Source organism: Pezoporus wallicus, unplaced genomic scaffold, assembly GCF_028554395.1.
Source record: "Pezoporus wallicus isolate ANWC-B61680 ecotype Strahan unplaced genomic scaffold, APGP_CSIRO_Pwel_v1 scaffold_7402, whole genome shotgun sequence".
Taxonomy (NCBI): domain Eukaryota; kingdom Metazoa; phylum Chordata; class Aves; order Psittaciformes; family Psittacidae; genus Pezoporus; species Pezoporus wallicus.
The window spans coordinates 4,216,536-4,238,046 of record NW_026641037.1 but is presented as its reverse complement, the minus strand read 5'-3'; the positions used below and the strand labels follow the sequence as shown (position 1 = coordinate 4,238,046).

The 21,511-nt window shown below is 40.8% G+C and overlaps 1 protein-coding gene across 2 annotated transcripts in view; it reads left to right on the top strand.

Annotated features, from left to right (window-relative positions):
• The first annotated feature begins 707 nt into the window (after positions 1-707).
• The window catches only part of ATP13A3 (ATPase 13A3), a 61,761-nt gene continuing 40,957 nt past the window's right edge, over positions 708-21,511 (top strand). For both annotated transcript variants that reach the window (XM_057421645.1, XM_057421644.1), the window contains exons 1-2: positions 708-879; positions 2,184-2,237. In XM_057421645.1, the coding sequence (XP_057277628.1) occupies positions 2,200-2,237 (38 nt within the window). In that variant the 5' untranslated portion in view covers positions 708-879; positions 2,184-2,199. The remainder of the gene's footprint in view (positions 880-2,183; positions 2,238-21,511) is intronic.

Genomic DNA, 21,511 nt, shown 5'->3' with positions numbered 1-21,511 from the left:
TCCACAGAGAACACTCCTCTCTCACAGGAAGGTTTCCCTGATCTGATCCCCACCCTCTCCCCACTGTATAACACACACGGTGGTCATAGACGTAGTACCTTGCTCCTCTGGGCCCTGTGGTTGACTGTCAAGCTCGCCATGGTGGGAATGCCCATGGTGGACTGGGTCAGTTCCTCCAGCAGAGGCTTCGAAGGTCTTGCCCGATCACCCCTGCAGTGCTGCTCACCGCAGCACGGCAGCTGAGGTCTGGGGGTAACTCAGGTGTAGGCCCCTGACTCCATGGGGGTGTCTGCCCTGTGGCTTTTAGGGGCGACGTCCAGCCCCGCACTGCCTGCAGGCCACCCCACAGCCGGCACACGGGGAACCTTTGCTCCCACGCTGAAGCGCAACCCAGAGCCCGCTGCCATTCCCGGCTGAGACCCCCGGCGCTGTCGCACCGGCCGGCTCCCCGGGGAGCCCCAGGCCTGTCCCCCTGGGACCCAGTTCCCTGTCGCCAGGCGCCGCTGCCCTACAGACCCCCCGTCCCGTCCCGTCCCGTAACGGGGCACACACACCGGCTCGCCTCGGCCCCCTCCCCACCCTAGGCCCCGCCCACCCCCGGTGTCGCGCGGCACCCTGCTCTTCCGGCGCGTGACAATCGGGGTGGGGGTGAGGGGAGTGGGGAGCGTGCCGCGGTGACGTCACTTCCGCGCCCCTCCCAGCCCCCGCCCAGCGCGGCCGGCGCGTGGAGCCGGTTGGCGGTGGATCCGGTCGCGCCTCACGAGGCAGCCGCGGGCGAGCCGCTGGGCGGGCGGGGTGGGGCGGGGGAGAGCCGGTCCCGCTCCGGTCCCGGTCCCGCGCCCGCCCCGCCGGCATGGGGCTCAGCTGAGGGCGCCGCCGGTGAGTGGGGCCGCGGGGCGGCGGGCCCGGCCCGGCAGGTGAGGGAGGGTCCGCGGGCCGCGCCGGGCCGGGCCTCCAGCGACGCCGGCAGCTCCTGCCGCCTCGGGCTCGACGCGGCCACTCGCCCGCCCGCAGCGCCCTTCAGCCGCGCCGGCCTCTCCCCTGTGCGCAGTGGCCCCCGCGGGGCGGCCCGGCTCGGGCGCAGAGGTCGCGTCGGGGCTGCTGCCGCGATCAGCTTGGAGCGGGTCCAGAGCCCGGTGCAGCCGCCGCCGCTCGGGAGCGAGCGGGCGCGTGGCTGCGAGCGTATGGCGGCTGCCCGGCCGCTGGTGTCCGGACACGTGCGGCGCTTCCCGCAGCCCGGTGGTTCCCCCTCCCCTCCCGCCACTCGGCTTCCCGCCAGCAGCTCCGGTGTGCCCCGGGCTCACGGCGGCACCGTCAGCACTTGGGCAACAGAGCGATCGCGCTTCTTCCGTCCGCTCTGCGCTGCTCCCAGTCCCGCCTGCGGGCTCTGGTTGCTACGCAGCCGCTCCTAGAGCGTTCGCTGCTCAGGATTGCGTTCGGGCGTTTTGTAGTGGTGGGGTCGGTGGGAAGCGTTCGTGATCGTGTACCAGAGAGAAACTTTCCCAGTAGAGTACAAGATGAGGGCTCAGTGCGACTCACCCGTTTTCCAGCAGATGAGTTGGTGCGCTATGCTGCTGTTGGCAGAGGTTATAGAGGGGTTTCTGTCAGCTGTGGAGATGGTGATCTCACACTGAATGGACCTCTGGCAGCCCCTGCATCATCCCAGAGGGGAGGCCTGTTTATGCTTTTTCAGGGATAAACAGCTACTAAGTGATTTAAACACTGAGAATTGGAACAGAATTGACAATTTTAAAACTGCACTGGTACTGACAATGAATAACTTGACTGTCTGCAATACAGGCTTTAAAGCTTGTTGCTACCACAGGTGCTCTGGCTTACCTCCTTCCCTGGAGCTGCATATCTCTGTAAGTGCTGTGGTTGGATGATGCTTTTTTGGAGCCCTTCAAGAAGCTGTTGTCTCCCTCAGCTAAGATAGCATAGCCTCCAGTAGCGGGAGGTGGTTAACTCTAAACTGTTCTTACGTGAGTGCTCATGGTTGTCAGGCCATGCTGACTGCTTCTATTTCATCTGAGCTTGCTCACAATTTTGTTCCAGTTTTATAATTCATTAACATGTTCCCTTTGCTGTGCACATTCACTAGAACTGTATGGTATTTTCTCAGCCAGGGCTAAGTTTCAGTTAGTCTATTCATGCCTCTAACTATATTTTTTTTTTTATTGTAGGTGACTCAGACATTGTATGTATGAGATTTGTCCACACACTGGCTCTTCAGACAGGTTAGCTGTATTATTCTGCCATCATTTCCATCATATCTGAAAGAGTCGCTATTACCTTTCATTAAGGAAAAGCTGACTTGTATACAACACTGTTATCTTCTGTAGAATACTGATTTTTTTGAACCTGCGGAGAAACATCTTTTGGGGGGGGCATTATTTAGACATATTCTATACTATAAGTCATGCCCTCATAAACTTAGTATCCAAGTAGCAGTTTAGGTATCAGCAGATCTTGACTACACTTATACCAAGGAAGCATTTGTGTTGTGCGTAGCATGACAGTAGGGGTTACGTACTGCTGGGTTTGTAGCTGCTTTTTCTCATTGGCTAATTACAAAAACAATTTTACAAAGTTTAAAGAAGATGTACTGTGAAAACTTTGAACTGTAGAATTGACTAGGAAATTTACTGGGACTGACTTAACTCTTCTGACTTCTGAGAAGCTTAATGTTAAGATGGTTTGGTGAAATAAAAATATGAATTGTTGTAGTCACCTGTGAGGAAGAACACTGGCTTCTGGCAGCATGAAGTGTTCCAGTGTGAGTGCCTAGGTCAGCTAGAAAAAACTGTTGTGCTCCAAAGCTGGCTTTTAAAGGGCTTCAGAAAATGGGCAAGAGGGACCTTGTTAACTTTGGATGTGGCTGAAGCTGTCTGTCCCTGCCACAAGGAGGAGAAAGCAGTGAAAGGGATCTGAGCAGTTCTGCAGACGCTGTCTCTGGCAGAGGTGCTGGACAGCAGCTTCTGCCTTCCCGAATACCTCCCTGGAGCAGTGGTGCTGGTTTTCGTGTCTTCCAATAGTGCTCTCTAGACTTGGAGCTCAGCATGCTCTCACCGTTTAATTTTTTTGTTACTTGTCTTCTAGAATGCAGTGTCTCCTTGGTATTCTTGTGTATCTTTTTCATTCATCCCCTTCTCCTCTAGGGAGGACTTGATGATTCGGGCAGGCATTGATTCATCTCTGATCTGAAGAGAGAGGGGGATGAAAGGTTCTAGCTGCCTGGTGAGGCAACTTTCAGTGTTGGCAAGGGAACATGGAGGCTGCATAGCAGGGAGGGAAGTTGTATCATGATGGCTGAGTAAGACTGAATTACAAAGTTTCTCAGTCATCCTCTGGTAGTATGCCATGTGAGAGGCCCAGTGCATCCGACAAGCTCTTTTGCTGGGGTCCCAATAAATTATTTTTAAAAATAAATTAAAAAGTCTCAGATTGAATTTGCTCTTTTGCTTCAAAGAGGTAGTTCCGTACTGTCTTCTGTGTGGAGTATAAAACAGTCAGCAAGACACAAATTTTCAGTGGTATGGAGACAAATTCCATTTATTCTGTGGGAGTAAAATACATTTTCATTGTTAAAGCCAGGTCCGAGTAGGTTGCCCAGGTCATGGAGGAAATCTGTATTAGAACCAGAAGCTGACATAGAAAGGCCAGTTTTTTGTTAAGCATCTTAACTATTGCACTCTTGTTCTTTTTTCTGGAAACCTTCAGGTACTGTTTGCATTATTTCTGTAAAGTACCAAGAGTGGATTACTTTGACTTAGTTTCTCCAAGGTCTGTTGTAGGAATTACTGCTTCTGGCATGAAAAATGTCTGAGTTGAGTGGTACACTTAAGCATCTTTTAGCAGCAGGCCAGGGAGAACTGTTCTAACACTTTCCTTATTCAGTGTCTGTCTGGTATGAACCTGATGGTAGCTGGCATGGAGCAAAGTGGTTTCATTCCTTTAATACTTTGTGAAGCAAAGTCATTTTGTCTAATTTCCTAAACTTGGAGTTTTGGGAGAATTAACTAAAGGGCTTCCTTAAATTTAATTTTCTTAATGCTCAAACAGTATCAGTGTGGTGAAGAAATGTACCTGCAGTCTATGGTTAGACTCACTTTTTGAACAACTTAAACACTTGCACTGGAAAATGGAGTGTGTATTTAAAATGTATGCTTTTTTGGGTAGGGATTACCAGTCTCTGCAGCATGTCATCTAGTATGACCAAGCTTGCTTTGGGTCTGTAGGCACAGTATTTTGCAAATTAGTAGGTTTTGTGTTTTCAGTAGCGAAAAAAAACCAGCATTCTGAGTAATGCTTGGATCTGGTTATGAGGATGTTTGTACAAACTCAATCCGAATTCAGAGTTCCAGTGATCCTAATTTCCCAATTAGACATTTAAAAAAATATTTTAAAATAACAGTAATGCCAAAGTGTTTCCCTTTCACTGTTAGACAATGAGCTGAAAATAGTTTTCATTCATAAAAAAAGCTATTTCCTTTGTTAAATAATCTGCTTAGCTGAGAGCAAAACTTTAGTTTGTAGTAAACTGCAGTTGTATTATATCCTCAAGTCTGACACCTTTATTTCTGATGGAAAAAAGATTAATCTTTGGTAGCTGAAAGGCAGATTTAAATAAAAGAAGGATGGGTGATTCACAGTTACTTTTCAGGAGTTTTGGATTTGATCCACACAAAAATTTGATGTGCTGTATCTTGCTACTCCTTTTCTAAAGTGTGTAACTTCAGCACCATCTGAATGGAGTGCTGTGCTTGGGTTGGGAAGGGGTCTTCACCACCATGGGGTCTAGCCACTTGCTCTGAAGTGGTGCGTTGTTTATCGTGTTCAGAATCCTATCAGTCTTACCAGAATTAGTGGCATTTTGCATTCAGTCTGTATTTTTATTCTTTCATTGTGTATTTTTCATTTGAAAGAACTTAGCCCCTTTTTTCATGCTTCCGGTTTATTAGAATTGTGGCTTTACATTGTTCATCTTAAACCAGCTCCTTGAAAGAGGACCAATTACTGGAAATGGTAGCATGTCCATTTCTACTTAGTTTGATTGGTATTTTATGTTGTATTTAAGATCAAAAGACCATCTTTAAAAATCAAAATACTTAACTTTCCTTTTTGACCTTTGTCAAAGTTATGTGATGGTGACATTTTCAGTTTATAAGGTACCTACAGTTAGAAAAGTGGCAACTCTTAGATTTTATTCTAGCTAGAGGATGTCAAAATGAGAGGTGATACATGGCAACAGCTATGATGGAATCAAAGCTTGTGATACTTATAAAGGGTAGGAGACAGAGTGCTTTTAAGAAATAGAGAAAGTGGCAGGATCAGCTTAGATTATGAGCTTTACTTTGGATGCAAGAAAAAATATATGTAGTGCTTGAAATTAAGTCATGTTAGGAAGAGCATGTATTAAAGAACAGTTGAGGCAGATACTGGAAAAGCTAAAGTGCACATGGAATTGCAACTAGGAAAAGGCATAAAAGCTAGCAATGTTCCTGTAGAAGTGCAGGAGGAAGATAGCAGGAAGATAGCAAGAGGAAGATTGGGAAATGTCTCTCTAGATTTAGTGGAGAACATATATATCTACAGAAAGTGCAGAACATTTAAAGTCCTTGGTGCTTCTTTTGCTTGTTTTCTCTAACAGGTGTCATGCCGGTGCTTAATCTTATAAATACTTGTGTTAAGTGGTATTTTGCACTGGAGTGTATTTCCACTAGATGTTCCTGCATCAGCTGGCCCTGATAAGCTTCACTGTACAGTTCTCAGAAGAGCTCAAAACATGCAAAAATATTACCTAAAAATACTCAGAAGTACTAGAAGACTGATAAAGGGTGTCTTCAGAGAATTGTGGGAGAGAGCTGAGTTTCAACTCAGCTGACAGTTCACTTTATTTCAGTTTTTTCTGTCAGTTGAGAGTAATAAGCAAACTTTAAGTTTTCAAGTGCTTGGAAGATAACTACAAAAAGAACAACATCATGAACAGATTTGTGGGAAAACTGCATCCCAAATCTAATACCTTTTTACTGCAGAGCAGAAAGTTTTGTGGCTATGGCAGAAGCAGTGGAAATCTTGTCTCCTGATTGATTGATTGAATAAGTTTTCCACATTTTAATAGCCTCATAAGTGAATGGAGACATGATCTGGGGAAAGCAGTCTAGGAAACTTGCAAAATTGGGTAGATGGCTCTATTTAGAGAACAGTAGTTAATGATTCAGTGATGAAATGAGAGGTTATGTTAAGAGCTCTGTCCTGGGTCGGGTTGCCTTTAGTGAAAGCATGAGACAACTGGCTGATTAAAAGTGCTTATTAAATTCTCGGGGACAATGTGTTGTAGGACATGATGAGAGTTCAAAATGACCTGAAAAATAGGATGACATGCAATAGGGAGGAATGCAGAGTACTGCACTTAGGCAGGCATTATCAGCTGTGCAAATGCAGGGTGAAGAATAGCTGGTTAGGTACTAGAAAAAGGACCTGGGGGTGTACTGGATCACAAGTTGAACATGAGTCAGTGTCATGCTGTTTGCAGAAAAGGCAAATATCTTACTGGGATGTTTAAATGGGAATATTATCTGAGAGATGTAAAGTTTAAATCTGTCGTCTTTATTTGCTGTTGGTATACTCTCAAAAGACAGCATCTCTTTTGGGTGCCAAAATTCAAGAAGAATTGGGACCAGCTGGAAAGAGTTCAGAAGAGAGAAATGCAAGTGATCGGTTTGAAGAAACAACTTCATAAAGATGGAAGAAAATCTGAGTTATTTTGGCAAGAGATGAGGAGGTTAAGTGGAATGTAAGAGATTTCAAGTATTTGAAAGATTTGTAAGAAGGAAATGCTACTTTCAGTGACCATGATGGGCAGGTTGAAATGAGATTAAGTTTCATCAAGGAAAATGCCAATTAAGCTTTCGACTTTCTCACAGTAAGAATAGTACTTTAAGAAGTCTCTTATTGGTGGCCATGAAGAACAAGTTTGTGTATTGAGAAAGACTGGTATAGTTGGTTTTGGTTGGAGAATAAACTAAAATCTCTATTGATGTCTCTTTCATCTCATCTGATAGGATTCTTGTTTTAGTTTAAGTCAAGTTTGGGCCAAGGAGAGGGAATACACTGGATTCTTTTTGTCCATATCATGCCAGTTCAGACGTTGCACAGGTTGCAATGACTAGACTGTGGTGCTTAAGTGAGTTTGGAAACATATGGTGCCCTGGGTGTTCTACTCTTTTCTCTGGGATGCTACCTTTTGTGAATGGAGCAAGTTTTCTTATGCTGTCAGGATGTTCTAAACCTCCACAGTGGAGGTACTATGGGACATCCATATGTCTACATGGGCAGTGTGATGTAACTTCAGTGTAACAGAACAATGAGGAATTTTCAATAATTTTAGTAGTGGTAGTAGTTTCAGGTGCTAATCCTAATGTCTCTGATCCGTGCTTAAAAAGGTCCACCTTTGGCTTTGAAGATCTTTTGAAGAACATACACTTTGTTATATTCAGCAGTGCAGGGAGCTAGAGTGAGGATAGACAGATTTTGAAGTTGAAAGTCCAACTGTGAGTATAGCCATTCTATTTTATGTATCATTATTTTCATGCACTTTTATAATTGCTTTTGATTACCTGCAATGCCCTGCATGACAGAACAACTGATCCAACTGTTCCTTCAATTTCAGTGATTGATTTGTAAGATAACTGGAATGTGTGGAAGCATTTAAATTAATCCTATGCATTTTGCTATCATACCACGTCTCCAAATCAATGAAGAACAGTTACCCTTGTGAACTCTGGCTTTTAGATCTGCTACGCATTTAACATCAACAATAGCAAGAGCTTATCTTCTGGAGGATCCTTTTAATGCAGTAGTAGATAGCAGAAGCTGAAAGTTCAATGATGTAGATACGGGTTGGCCTCCAGTGTGGAGATTGTGTGGTGTGTTGGCAGTTACGTTGCATTACCTGCCTGACTTTACCTTCACCAAGTAATTTATTGAGCTGCATAACTTTTGGGTACAGATTAATTTCCTGAACGTCCTACTACTGCTGAATTGCTAGAGAATATGTTCTCTGAGCAGAGGGATATTCTTACTTATGTTTCTCAAAAGGGGAACTGTTTTTATCTTAGAGGAGTAGAGGATCTTAACATATCTGCCACTAAGTTGTCACTAAGTTGTGAAGGCTTGATCGAAAGCCCAGTGAATTCAAAAGCTGTTCTGTCGGCTTGAGCAGTCTTTGGCTGAGGGTGCTGCTGTCTGAAACTGGTGCTACTGTCACTATAGCAGTACTCCAGATCTGACAAGCCAGCAAAAAGTTCTTTTCAGACCAACTGGTAATTCAAACAGGAACATAAAAGAGCTGTCAAATGTGCAGTCTTGCAGAGAGTATTCTTTGGATTAACCCTATCTTCAGTCAGTCCATTTGTCGAGGGCCACGGAAAAGTTAAATTGTCTTTCAGGAGAGGGTCTTGAGATTGTTGTTTTTTGTTTTTTTTTTTTCATCATAGCCATGCTTTATTGCTGGAGGCAGTCTCCTGGGCCTTAATACTGGCAATATTGAAGACTTGTGGTGTGAGAAGGAGTAATCATGTTGACTCTGTTTTGGACAGTCAGGCTTCAAATGCCAACAGTGTATGGATGAAACACAGTTTCTGCGTGTTTGTTGTTCTGTACAGTTGTACTGCTCCAACAGTTACCTAGTGCTTGGTTAAAGCATGTGATCAACCTATGGTGAAGGGTATGTGTTTGGAGCAGAGAGAGATATAATGTGTGAGCAAACAGAAGCACTTAGAAAACCACCACTGTACAGTCTCTGTTGGTTGAAAGTGTACTTGGGCTTCTGACTTCGTAAGTTCATCTGCAAATTTTATTTTTTGGTTTGCAATATAAATTGCATTTTCTTATAACTGTGTCTTTTTCTAACAGAAATAGCTTTACTTTAGTAATAAACAGGCAAAAATGTGGGAACACACTTGCTCTTTCACCACACAAACTGTATACCTTTTGTAAGGGGAAAGCACAATGCAAAGTAACTTACAGTCTTGTCAGCTTGACAGTCCTTACTCTATGGCTTGCAAATGTAAGTATCCTCATAGTGTTCTTCCTTGTGCCAGCCTTTATCCAGCAGCATGTTTTTCCCTAGAGAGACAGCTTTTGTCAGTAGCAAGACTGTTGGCATAATTGCATTCTGAGCATGTGTTATGAAGGACTTCTGTACCTTAAGCTGGTATTGGTTATGCTAGTAGCATTTGTAACACCAGCTTTTAGGCTGTGGTCATTTCGGTAGTGATCATCTGGTGTGTTAGATTGCTGCTGTCTCTTTGCTGGCAATGGCTGGTCCACACAGGAAGAATGGATCATAGGAGTGTTTTGCTCAGGTTTCAGTGCAAAGTATTTTTAATTTCTGTAGTCTGCGTCTTGCATGTGGAACAGAGGTAGAGTGCCTCAGTTTGTTCTGATAGCAGTCATCTTCTGACAGCATAAGTGTCTGGAAAGCAGTAATACATTAAATGCCACAATTGCATGTCCAGCTGAAGTCAGGTAACACTTGTTATGTGTAACATTGATGGATGTGATAGGAGAACTTACACAGACTGTAGTCAGACAGTGATTGTACTGGTTGATTAGCTACTGTCAACAGAATCTCCGTCAGGTTGAGATTATTTTGCTGTGCACCCTGAGAAAATGCTTTCTGATGACTTATTGCTAAATTGAAGTAGTTCACTTTTGGTAAAACTCATTTTCATTGGAGACTGTAACTTTGTATTGTGGACATTGAACTATATCTTGGCAATTGAGTTTGCTAAGTTCATGAGACGGTATTTTGTGGTGAATCATCTGCTTGGTGTTTCACTCTGTCCTCCCATCTTACCTTTGCTGTATTCCTGAAGTTTGTTTTCTTTATTTGTGCCTTCCTCAGGGAACATCCTCATTCCTTAGATGCTAGTTTTGATTTTAGTAAAGTTAATATCTCTTTAATTTTGAAAGTGTGATAGTGTATCTATTAAATACAGCTAATAAAATTGGCTTGATACCTATTACATCAGCTTGAAAGATAGTACAGATACAGTAACTTGTGGCCAATTCCCTTCCTAATGTTCCTTAGAAATAAGGTAATGTTCAGAGCTTCAGTCTTTTTTAAAACCTTTTTGATTGTTTTGTTTTGATTCAGGTAAATTGATAATGAATTTGCTTTCCTGAGTGCTGTGGCCAAGGAGAATTCCAAGTGTATATACATACAGTGAGTTGTGATTGATAGTGCTTAAGTTGGGTCTTTCTTCTTTTGTTCTGCCTTGATAAATGGACACATTTGGTATGTTTGTAGGTAAGATGGGAGTTAACGTCTGGAAAATTGCACGTTTTGATTTCTAACTGTATTGATCACACTGGTTTGCTAAGGTATCCTGGGTAAAGCCTACTGCATCTGGAATTGGGCTACGCTGCTGTAGTTTTTGTAAGGAGTACATGAATTTGAGGACTCTGCAGATCTTCTACAAGGGGTTCAGTGTATTCTTAAGTCTTATGATTCATTTGAAGCTTCAGGGTGAAGTGTCAGCTTTGACGGAGGTTCCCTGTGGTCACTTACATAAACTATGAATGTCCACCCCCACTTCCTTTGTGTGGAAAGCTAGGTTGAAAAATTGCTTACTTTGTGTTTGAAGTGTTTTCAGATATATTCTGTGATCTGCCCTTGATCTCTTTACTGTGGGGTTCAAAGTGTAAGATGCACGTAGGGATTTGAGTGCAGTGGCACCATGTGGAATAGAAGCATTGACTTCATCCTGTAAACCAGAATTCCAGAAAGACTTGTGCTCATCAGAAATGGCGTTTAGGGATAGTCCTGATGGGAACTTAGCATTTGCTAGAGAGATCTCAGGGATCCAGGACTTGATGAGGAGGAATTTAGTATTTATGTAACTGCCAGTTTAATTCCTTCATGACTTATGAAAACTCATTAAATGTTTGGCTTAAATCTCTCATCTTGTGAGCCACTACGGTTCTTTTATGAAAATATACTGGGTACAAGTGGAATCCCAGACTCACAGGATGGTTGAGGTTGGAAGAGACCTCTGAAGGTTGTCTCCCATGTGCCTGTAAAGAGTCAGTGTATTAATAAAGAGTAGAGTAAGTATGTATGGCAGAAAACACACACTTCTGCTGTTTGAAAAATGTTTGGGTGGGTTTTTTTGGTTGTTTTTTTTTTTTTTTTGGTTTGTGTTTTTTCTCTTTTTTTGTGAAGCTGTATTTTTTCTTTTTTTTTCCTAATCTTAATTAGCTATTTGCATAATGTACTATTTTCTAACTTATTTGTGGCATTAGTGTGTTATTTGCCAAGTGCACATTCTTACAGGGGATGAGACATTGTAAGAAAGATACATAGAAGAACTGTGAAAGACGCTGACAAGGATGACGAGAAATGCAGAATGACCTCTGTAAGGGAAGCTGTTGTTTCTGCATGGAGAGGAGAGCACTGAACGATATGGGATAAAACAGTTTATAAAAGAGTCACAGGTGGCAGGGGGGAGTAAGTAAGGCATGTCTTTACTGCCCCTTCAAATGCAAGAAGTAGGAGGATTCAGCTGAAACTAGTAGATGGACAGCTAAAATCCTTCCCCACAAACTCGAATTTTGTTTGCAGGATGCTGGCAAGCTTAAAATGTGCCCCAAAATAATTTAAAAGATGAGGGAAAAGTCCACTTAGTGTGAAATAAGATGATATAGTATTTGGCTTACAAAGCTCTTGAACTGCAAGTCACTGGGATTGGAGAGTGTCTACTGGGAAGTATCATTATCCAACTTCACCTCCATGGCTGCTGCTCTTCAGGATGCCGGGCTAAGTGCACATTTGATCTGACCTTTTGAGGACTGTTATTTTCTTGCTCTGTTAGCCTTAAGCCAGGCCTTCTATTCTTCTGTTAGTTTCATTTGAAGGGTAGAGAGTAAAAGCAATTTCCTCTTTTAATGTATGTGGAGGATAGTGGCAGTCCTTAACAGTGCTTTAGAAAACTGACCTGTTTTCACCTAACATTTATGAAAAAGCAAGGCTGGTGGGGGAAATCTGAGGCAGAGCGTCTAGACCAGAGGTATCTGAAAAGAGGGTACTTCTGAATATTTGACTAGACAGTGGTGATACTTCAATTAGTGCTTGAGGAAAGATTGCTCCTTTATTGTACCTTTGATGTACTTGCTTACATCATTTCACTCTTGGTTTTAAGAAAACTTTCTTTTCTCCTTAGAGAAGATGGATACAGTTACACCTCTTAGTACTATTATAAAAAGGTTTAAACGCTAAGAAAGGAAAAAAAAAAAGCTAAAAAAGGTAGCTGAAATGCAGACAGAAATACAGCTCTAGATATTAAATGTTAAAGGAGAAATTTTTTTTTTTATGTAAGTGCATAGGACTATGTTAACTATAGTTAACTATAAATGGATTGGTAACGAAAAGCTATTCACTGAGAGAAGAAGACTGAAGACATTTACTGACTGTCCTCAAGATCGCAGCAGTTGAAGGAGGGTGACATGTCAGATTACTGCAGTCTGTTTTTATTATACAGAAGATGTCTCCCACTACTGATGCTGTGGAAATGATTCTCAAGAGGTACACAAGCACTGCAAAGTGTCATTTAGACTGAGCTATTTAAGGCAATGATGAAATGTATTGTAGCAGGCTGCTGTGAGTTCATTTAATGTCATGGATTGTAGAAGTTGTTCTCTGAGGGATAACCGTTCACTAAATTGATAAAGCTCTTCTGGGTTTGTAGGACTGCTCTGAATGTCTGGGGCTAATAGCTAGATGGATGTGGGCCAAAGTTTACATTACAGGCATGGAAAAATTGAGTTAAATGTTACAGTCCTGTACATCTGTTCTCCTTTTGTCTTTGGCAAAGTTCTGTTCATGGACATAGAGTGAAACTTTTCCCCTTCTTTTTTCTCATCTTAGCCTCATATGGTAGTTCTGAGAGTAAATTGATCATTTTCAGGAGCTAATCTGTCACGTTGCTTAATTTCCTGTACATAAGAAAATCTTCTACAGCAGTCTGGTCTCTGAATGAAACTTAAGCAACCGAAAAATCTGCAAATATTCAGTTAGAATTTCATCAAGGCAAATAAATTGCTTGATATCTTAAATTATGTTAAATTGTTTGATGCAACCTTTTAATTTTAATTTTCAGTGTTGTTATGTATTTAGAGTTTTTTAGCAATTTCTGTCATGCATCGTATTTCTAGTGATTGGTGGGTTGGTTGCACACATGGAGAGAGTTCTTTCCCGGAAGCGTTTCTAAGTGAATGTGCTAATTTGTATCAATTTATTGCAACTGTTTTAAAAAATTGTACTTTCTGTAAGCTGTAGAAACCCCAGGTTTAAGTCCTGAAGTTTAACCTATTTGCATGTATAGGACTTCTTACAGAGTAAAGTTTTAGGACTGAGTACAGTTTGGTGCTCTTTCTGTTAATCTGGAAGATGCTCTATCTGTGTGCATTTAGTGGTCATATAGTTGAACTTTTAAGTTTCACATCATGTCTTCAGGAAAGTGTGAAGAAATACTGCAGCTTTGTCTCAATGCTTGGCTGAAGGTAACGAAAGGTGCTAAGTCATATTTAGGATGAGAAAGAAAAGAGACACTAAAGCAGATTGCTTATGTAGAGTATGACTGGTTCTGGAACTGTGCTGTACTCATAGCTGTATGCCAACCATGTGTACTTTTGAGGAAACAAAATTGAAATGTCTAAACTAAAGAGGAAAGTTCATCTCTTATGATTGTTCTGGTTGTGCTTGATGATTTCCTTGTAGGCAAACAGAAATTTGATTCAAATGTTCTTACATTAACCTAAAAAATATTTTCCAAGAATTTAGAGGAAGAGGAAAAAAAGTCATTACCTCCTTTTACTGAGCATCCATACTACTAAAGCAAATATATCCCAGGAAGCAGATACTCTACATCTCACAATAAGGCAGCAGCCACACAGGAAAGGTTGGGCTCTTGGCATAGCCCCTGAGGGGAAATGCTTCCTTGAAAGGACCCATTGTTACTGGATCTGGGTCTTCAGACTCCCAATTCTCCACTGGAATATTTGTGGTTCTCTTGGTGCTGGAATGGGGCACCTTTGCCATCTCCATTATCTAACCATAATAGTCTCAGTTATTTAATAAAATAGAAGGACTGGGTAGAGTTCACACCCGATGTGAGAAAGGAACATCTTTTTTGAAACAGCTTCAGAACTCAGCTATTGAAAACTCACTCTGAGTTTAATGGTGCCATGCCTTTTCAAATACTGAATGTATTTGAAAGAGTTTTAACTTTCTCTTCCAAGTATAAATAAAATGTTTCACTGTCCCTGTTGTCAAAGTCTGTGAATTCTAACCCAAATGTCTGGTATACTCTTCAAGAGAGGAGAGGAACAATAAGCATCTAAAACAAATGTATGCTCTGTTGGATTCCCTCCCTGACTGTGGGACCCATCATCTTTCCTTCATAGCAGCCAGGTAGGACACCCAGAAAAATAAAACGGAAACAAGGAGAGACTGTATTTCTGTGTGCCTGAGAGTAGGGACAAGATTTGGGTAATTTTGACTTCTGGTGCTTGATTTATCAGTTGAAAATTTTCATTAATATAAATAGCTTCTGCTCGAAGGTAAGATAAATGAGATGCTGGGAAATTTAGGTGGTAAAGTGCTTGACTAGTTGTCCTTGATATGACCACTGGCTTTCTTAAATTCTCTTCCGATACATCTTCAACTGTGTAGGTGCTGTCATATTAATAACAAATTTTTGAGTGGTCTGAACATAATGATCTGAAGAACAGTTAGAAATTAAGTTCTGAGTGTAGTGTTGGCTGTAGTACTTTCTTATCATGATGAATTGCAATACGGAGTTTATTGTTAGATGGAGAATTATCTTTCCTCACTGTAGCATGTATTCTGCTATAAACATCGCAATTGCTATTACAGCCTGCAAAAAGTATACTTTACAAAGAATACACTCTACAAATGTAAATACAATTTTGGTTTGGTGATTGTTGGATACAATGGTCTTCCTTAGGCCTAAACACAGAAACAAAAGCTTGTATTATAACAGAAAGCCCAAGATGGGAAGTGATAAAATAGGTATTGAGTGGAGGGCTTTGTTAAAATTTAGCTCGTGTACTTGTAAAATTTCCATGTATTCATTAAACTATTATGTCATTCTTATTGTTGGAGCTTGGTTACTTGACTTAAGTGTTAAGCTTTGTTTGTAGTACAAATTATAACCTTAACTCCTTTCAAAATATAGCTGGAGGATTTTTGTTCTTCCATAGTTCTTTTAGCTTGTACGTCTTATCCAAACATTTATCGTATATAATGCGGATAATTTTGTATTTAAGGGTTTACCCTCAACCTATTTGAGAACTATAAATTACAGCCATGTAAGGTGCATTTCTTAAATTGAGCATGCTTCTTAAGGAGAGCATGCCTCTTAAGGAAAGTATCTTTTGCATTTGAAATGTAGACTACAAAAAAATATGGTTGTGTTAAAATAATACTGAAAGCATTACAAATAAATTTAACCTACAAGTGTAAGCTCATAGTGTATATTGAAGCAGAGTGTGATAACCTTTGGTTTTCATGGTCATAAAACATGATATCTCAAGACTTTTGGCTAAATTGTATATCAGGTGTGAAGTGATCTGTTTCAGTTTTGAAGTGGTCTTTGAGTGACATGGCTTTTATGTTTTGGGAGCAGGTAAAGAGAGGCTCTTGCACGTGGTGTTAGGCTTGCCGGGTAGTGTGAGAAGTCTCTAGTGTTGTGCTGCAGCTCAGATGTGTGGAATCCCTCTGAGACCAGGGTGTAACATAATCCCGACTGCCAAAAGCTATGCCTGCATTCTTAGATACTTAAGTGGAAGTTGTCTCTGCAAGTGGTGCACATCAGAGAAGCAGAAAGTGCTGAGAAGGAAGTTTGGAAACTCTCCTTTGAGAAGGTATTGAGAGTAATGAGGGAGGGATGATGAATCCTGGTAACAGACTGTTTGGAGGCAAGATGTCATAATGTGGAATTTAGCGGGGCGTTCTTAGAACCCTTAAAAGATTCCTAGTTTTTTAACTACAAGTCTACTTTAAAATGGTCCTTTTTTAATTTTGAGTGGCTGCAGGTTCTGTCAGTACGTTTTGAAAGCAGCCAGTTGAGAAATCGCAGGAAATAGTATATTATTTTTATAAATGCTGAAGCAGGATCTCTTACATAAAAGACAAGAACTGGGCAACAAACACAGTACTCAAGTCCAAGACACTGTGGGTAGAAGCTTTGTTTTCAGCTCTTAAAGGTTTGAAATGGTCTGTTCAAGTTTGCTTTATTTTGTGATTTTTAATGTGTGCGGCATGTTATGTGGTGCTGTTTGAGAAGAACGTGCTCTATTTTTTCTTCTTTTTTCTTTTTTTTTATGCTTGCATCATCTTAGCCTTGTATCCTTGTCCATTTATTTATTGGTATAACACGTTTTAAATTAAGTGTCGTAGAGTTAGCTTTTCAGGTATTGTATGTGGAACTCATTGGCAGTTGGCATGGGAAGGAGCTGCAAGCTCAAGTAGTAATAGCTGATAAGACTTTTCCTTCTATTTTTATAGCACCATTTAAAAGTGCTTTTTCTAGAGCATGGCCTCTTAGGCTATACCTAGAATGTCTTTCCTCGACTGCTGGCAATTCTGACATCAGGTTAAATATTATACACGCATTGAAAGTGATGGATTGAGTGCAACTTTGTGTGATCAGTGCTGCCCAGTGTTATGCAGACCGGGAGGTCTGGTTAGGAGGATGGCAAAGATCTTAGGTCAAGAACGGGGGTGGTTTTTGTTTGTTTGTGGTTGGTTTTTTTTTTTGTTTGTGTGTGGTTTTTGCTTGTTTATTTTGTTTTTTTTTTCTCCTGAGAAATGTCTCTGTGGTGTGGGGGGAAAAAACATTTTTAGTCTTTCTGTAATAGTTTTGAAAAAGCATTTTCACTGGGTTTTGCTGCTGGTAGTTAAATAAGTACTTTTATATGCATACAGGCATATTGTAACATTAAAATTTCGAACTACACTTAATATTCAGAGCATCTTTTGGCATTTGACTTGAGGTACAAGTGCAGAACTGTCTTTCAAATTACTATGTCCTTGGATGTGCCAAGTGCTCTTGTGCAGCACGTGATACACAGCCTTTGTAGGGTGATGTGGAAAGCTGTCTTCTGTGGCAGGGCAAAGGAATACTTTTCCTGTCAGTTGCTTTGTAAAATTAACTGACCATTCTGCTAATGGTCAGCTGTGTTTTCATCTTTCCTAAGAAATCGGATGTATTTTGAAACTGAATGTATTCTCAGAAGATACATTCCTCTTGCTTCCTGGCCTGTTACTGCTCTTCTGTTGTGAGTAGTTCAGTTTTTAATTTTGTAACTGCCAGTGTGGCAGAGATTGAGCATTAGTTTCTGTTTTGTGTATGTAAAGGAATTGCTTACCTCCTGCATGTCCATCGCATGAATGCTGGAAAGCTTTACCATAATGCCTGAAAAAAAATTGACTGTTCAGTAACTGCTCTTGATGTGTGGGAATCACATGTTACTGGAATGAGAATAAACTCTGGTGGTAAAAGTTGCCTTTCTAAGGTCTGTTACCTTGCAAGGTTGATTCCTTCTTGTGATAAAGGCGTGGAAGTATGGCTCTTAAATGGAGAAATGTTTAATTTCTGAATGACGGAAATAATGTTTGGCTTTCTAGCTTCAAAGCAAACCATTTTTTTTTCTGTGTTTTGACAGCTAATGAGGATACGGTTGAAGATGATGTCTGCCTGCTGTGCAGTAATCTGCAGTTAAGATTGCTCAAGATATTTTTTAATTCAGAAATCTAAAAGACTTGTAATGACATCAAACTATTTAGAAACTTTTATTTTCAACTCCAAAGCTCTGTGAAGTATCTCTTAATGAAGCATGTGTTTGTTGTAAATAAGTTCTGGAAAAGGTTTTCCAGTCTTTCAGTAGTGCTTTAAAGTAAAAATGTTCCCTTTTGGACCAAGGAGAGCCAGGCAGGTCATTTAGGCACTAGAAGAGTTTTCAGGGATATGATTCACTTTTGATCTATACCATGATCTTTTTTTAAGACAGGTCAGTCTGGTATTTTGGTCTTCCTGTAGAAGTTGCTGCTTGGTTTATTTAATGATAGTGATTACATAGGAATCATCATTAAATGATATGGAAGGAATGACTTGTATTAATCCTTGCACATAGGTGATTTTTGAATTTGTTGTCTCTCATGGATGTCTCCTGCTTCTTCTGTCTGATTTGCTAGATCTTTTCATCTGCCCTTTATGTTCTTACCAAAGCAGTGCTGATTGATCTTTGTCTTGTATAGAAAAAAAACTTGTTTCTGTGACATTTGGGTAGTGACCAAGTTCTCTTTTTTAGCTCTGTAGCACTTCATCTCTAAAGGTCGTCTAATTTGGTGTGATTGTTTTATTATGCTCTGTGATAAATTGCAAAATGCTGAGATGAGAAATGTGCGTATTAACTGCTGCATGTAGCATTGGTTAGCTCCTCAAAATGAATGTTGTCTTCACTCACAACAGCTGTAAATACGTGGAAGGTTTTGGGCAGAAGCATACATGCTTTTAGCTGGACAGATAGTATCAGGACTCGTGCATAGACTTGAAACTGTCTGCAGGCTCCTGGTGTGAGGCATTTGTGGTTTGAATAGAAGGAGCTGGACCGGGCGGCTGATGCCTGGAAGCGCAGCCTCCGCGCCAGCCCGGCCACAGTCTTGCAATTGTTCAGCCACCCTGGAGGGAAGAGGGGGAAAAAAAAAAAAAAAGGCATTCCAAGCAGTGCCAAATTTTCTTTGATATGTTAATCTTTTGATAACAGTTTGAAAAGCCCTTGGAGACTTTTTTTAGCTTTTAGACAAAATAGTTCATTTGTCAGGACTTCCCTTGTAGATAGGGTCTCAGTTATTAAGAACTGCCTCGCTAACTCATGATAACAAAAGCAAGTGCAGAGGACAGCTGCTGGGACTGCTTGTTGGTAAGAGAAACTCTTTTAGTTATCTCAGGATTTTTACAAATATCTGAAAGTAATAAAATGGGAGATGTTTAACATACAAGTTTATAAGTTTATTTGCTTGCATATTTTAATCAGGCAAACAATGACAGAGCATAAGCAGATGTAACAGCTTGATGATTTTTTGAATGCATAGTACATGGATTCTACTAAAGACTTGAGCTGTCAAAAGTCTAATTTCATCTGAGAAACTTGGTATTTAAATTATGTGGTGACTGCAGGAGATACCAAAAGTTTTTTCTTTCATAGCAGTAATTTTTCCAGACCTTGGGATTTTTCTCTTGAAATGATGAAATTTCCAGTTAAGCTGGAAAACTGGAAGAATAAACTGATGGCAACAATGTATTTATGCTAAAGCAGAATTAGTTTTTGAGGATTATGGTCTTGAGACAAATATTGAGGAGAGCAGAGGGAAGATCTCTTTGCTTCTTACCCCTCAAATCAAACTTGAAGGGTAAAATCTGCACTGAAGTAGTTTGCTCATTATGCCAACTATTAGAAAACTGACTTCAGATCAGATAGTCCTTTGAAAGTGTGGCTTGCAGAACTCTTCAGGCTTGCTGATTGAGACTTACTGTAGCTCTTTTACAGCATTTTCTAAATAAATATGCCGGGAGTTCACTTGCACATTTTATTATGTTGCCACAAATGTTTATTGCCTCTAAATATTTTGATAAAACTGCTTGGTATCCTGGTGGTTTAGTCAGGATAGATCAATAAGTAGATATTGGTGGAGTAAGAGGTGCAATGCTGTCTTCATTGTGCAGGATGCATGTAGTTTTAGGGTGTGTACACTGCTGTTATTTCTCCAGTGATGCAATTTGTGATGGACTTTAGCTCCAAAATAATATCAGCATAAATCTGGAATTGCAGGTTCTGTCCTGCTTATAGCTACATACTCTTCTAGACACAGGTAAATAGCAAATGCAGTTGCACTTAGCTTTGGTATACTTTTTTTTTGCCAAATGGCAGATTCACTGTTTAAGCTTGTAATTCACGTATATGTTCTTCCAAGTACTTGCAGTTCAGATACTGTTCAGCTGATTACTGTACCATTCATTAAATTTATACCTAAGTTGTTCTCTTAGTTTCAGTGGAAAACAGCATTTCTTTTACAGACCTTTTTGATACTTCCTGCTTTTCTGACTCTAGAAAACTCTTAGCTATGCAATAGTAGCTCAATGAGAAAAATTTACGTAAGTGGAGTGACAGTAACTTTCACCACTTCCATTGGGTTTGGCCCCTCTCTTTAAAATGACTAAATAGTGCTTTCTGATTGATATTTTCAGTTTGTTAAAGGGGGAAGGACTTCTCCAGCTGTTCACTCCTGGGAACTTGTGCAAGAGAGAGGTGAGTGGCAGCCCTTTTGGTACTTGAATATTCCTGAGTCCACATTGCTTCTTCTGAGTGCATTTCAACCCCAATTCGGGTACTAGTAAAATGCTGTACTCCCTTGTAGTCTGAAAAGTCCAAGGCTTATATTTAAATACTTAATCAACTATTTAATTAAATTTGAATATTTGATTAGGTATTTTAAGTATTGTCATGTTTAATTCCACACCATATTATAGAAAGAAAGAAAGAAGTAAAGACCAAATGCAGATGGCTGAAGTCTTTTCTGAATTGGTTGGATGCTACTATTTATTTCTTCAGTCTGACTCAGCAGCCTGAAGTCACCTCCAGAGAGGGCAACCCTGTAGAGCCTGTGGTGGTGGTGTTTAACTGCAACTGACAGTTGAGAAACAGGACAGTGAGAAACAAACCCATGCTGCATTTGAACTCTTGATGATGAGTTTGGGGTGATGATGTGTCAAAAGGGGTAAGATTGGAGAAAGATGGCTGTTCTTTGTTGCTGAATAGTAATGATTTTCTTGACCTATCAGCTAAGAGAAGATCTCTCTTCTAAATTTAGACAGTTGAGTTTAAAATGGAAAATTACAAGCAGTATGTGAAATATTGAGAATGCTGTGTTAATTGAAGGTTGCTCAGTAAATGAGTCTGTATAAAATAATGCAGATGCAGTTAATGATGTGAGTCAGAAATAGCTTCCTAATGCTGCTTGTGTATTCCCTGTATGATTCTACCCAGCTCTTCAAAGTACACATTGAATCACAGGAGTTATTGCTGGTGCTCTCAAATTTCCCTTTGTGCTGCTTTAGACTGAAAACTTGACACTCCTTCCTAGCTGTGGAACAGCCCTAAATGAAGGCAGCTGTACTTCTCTCTTATGCTGCTGCCGTGTCCCACAAAGTGCCTGTTCTGGCATGTTTGCCACATGGAAATCTCAGTTGAGTTTTATTGATCTTGAAGTTGTTTGCATTTACTTTGCCACCTGGTGCTTGCCTGTATCAATACAGTTGTTGCTAGGTATGTTCATCAAGATTGGAGTTTTGCCTGCAGGCACTGTTTTTAGTGGTGTGGTACACTATAGTGAGGAAATGCGTATTTGTTTAGGAGCAGACTA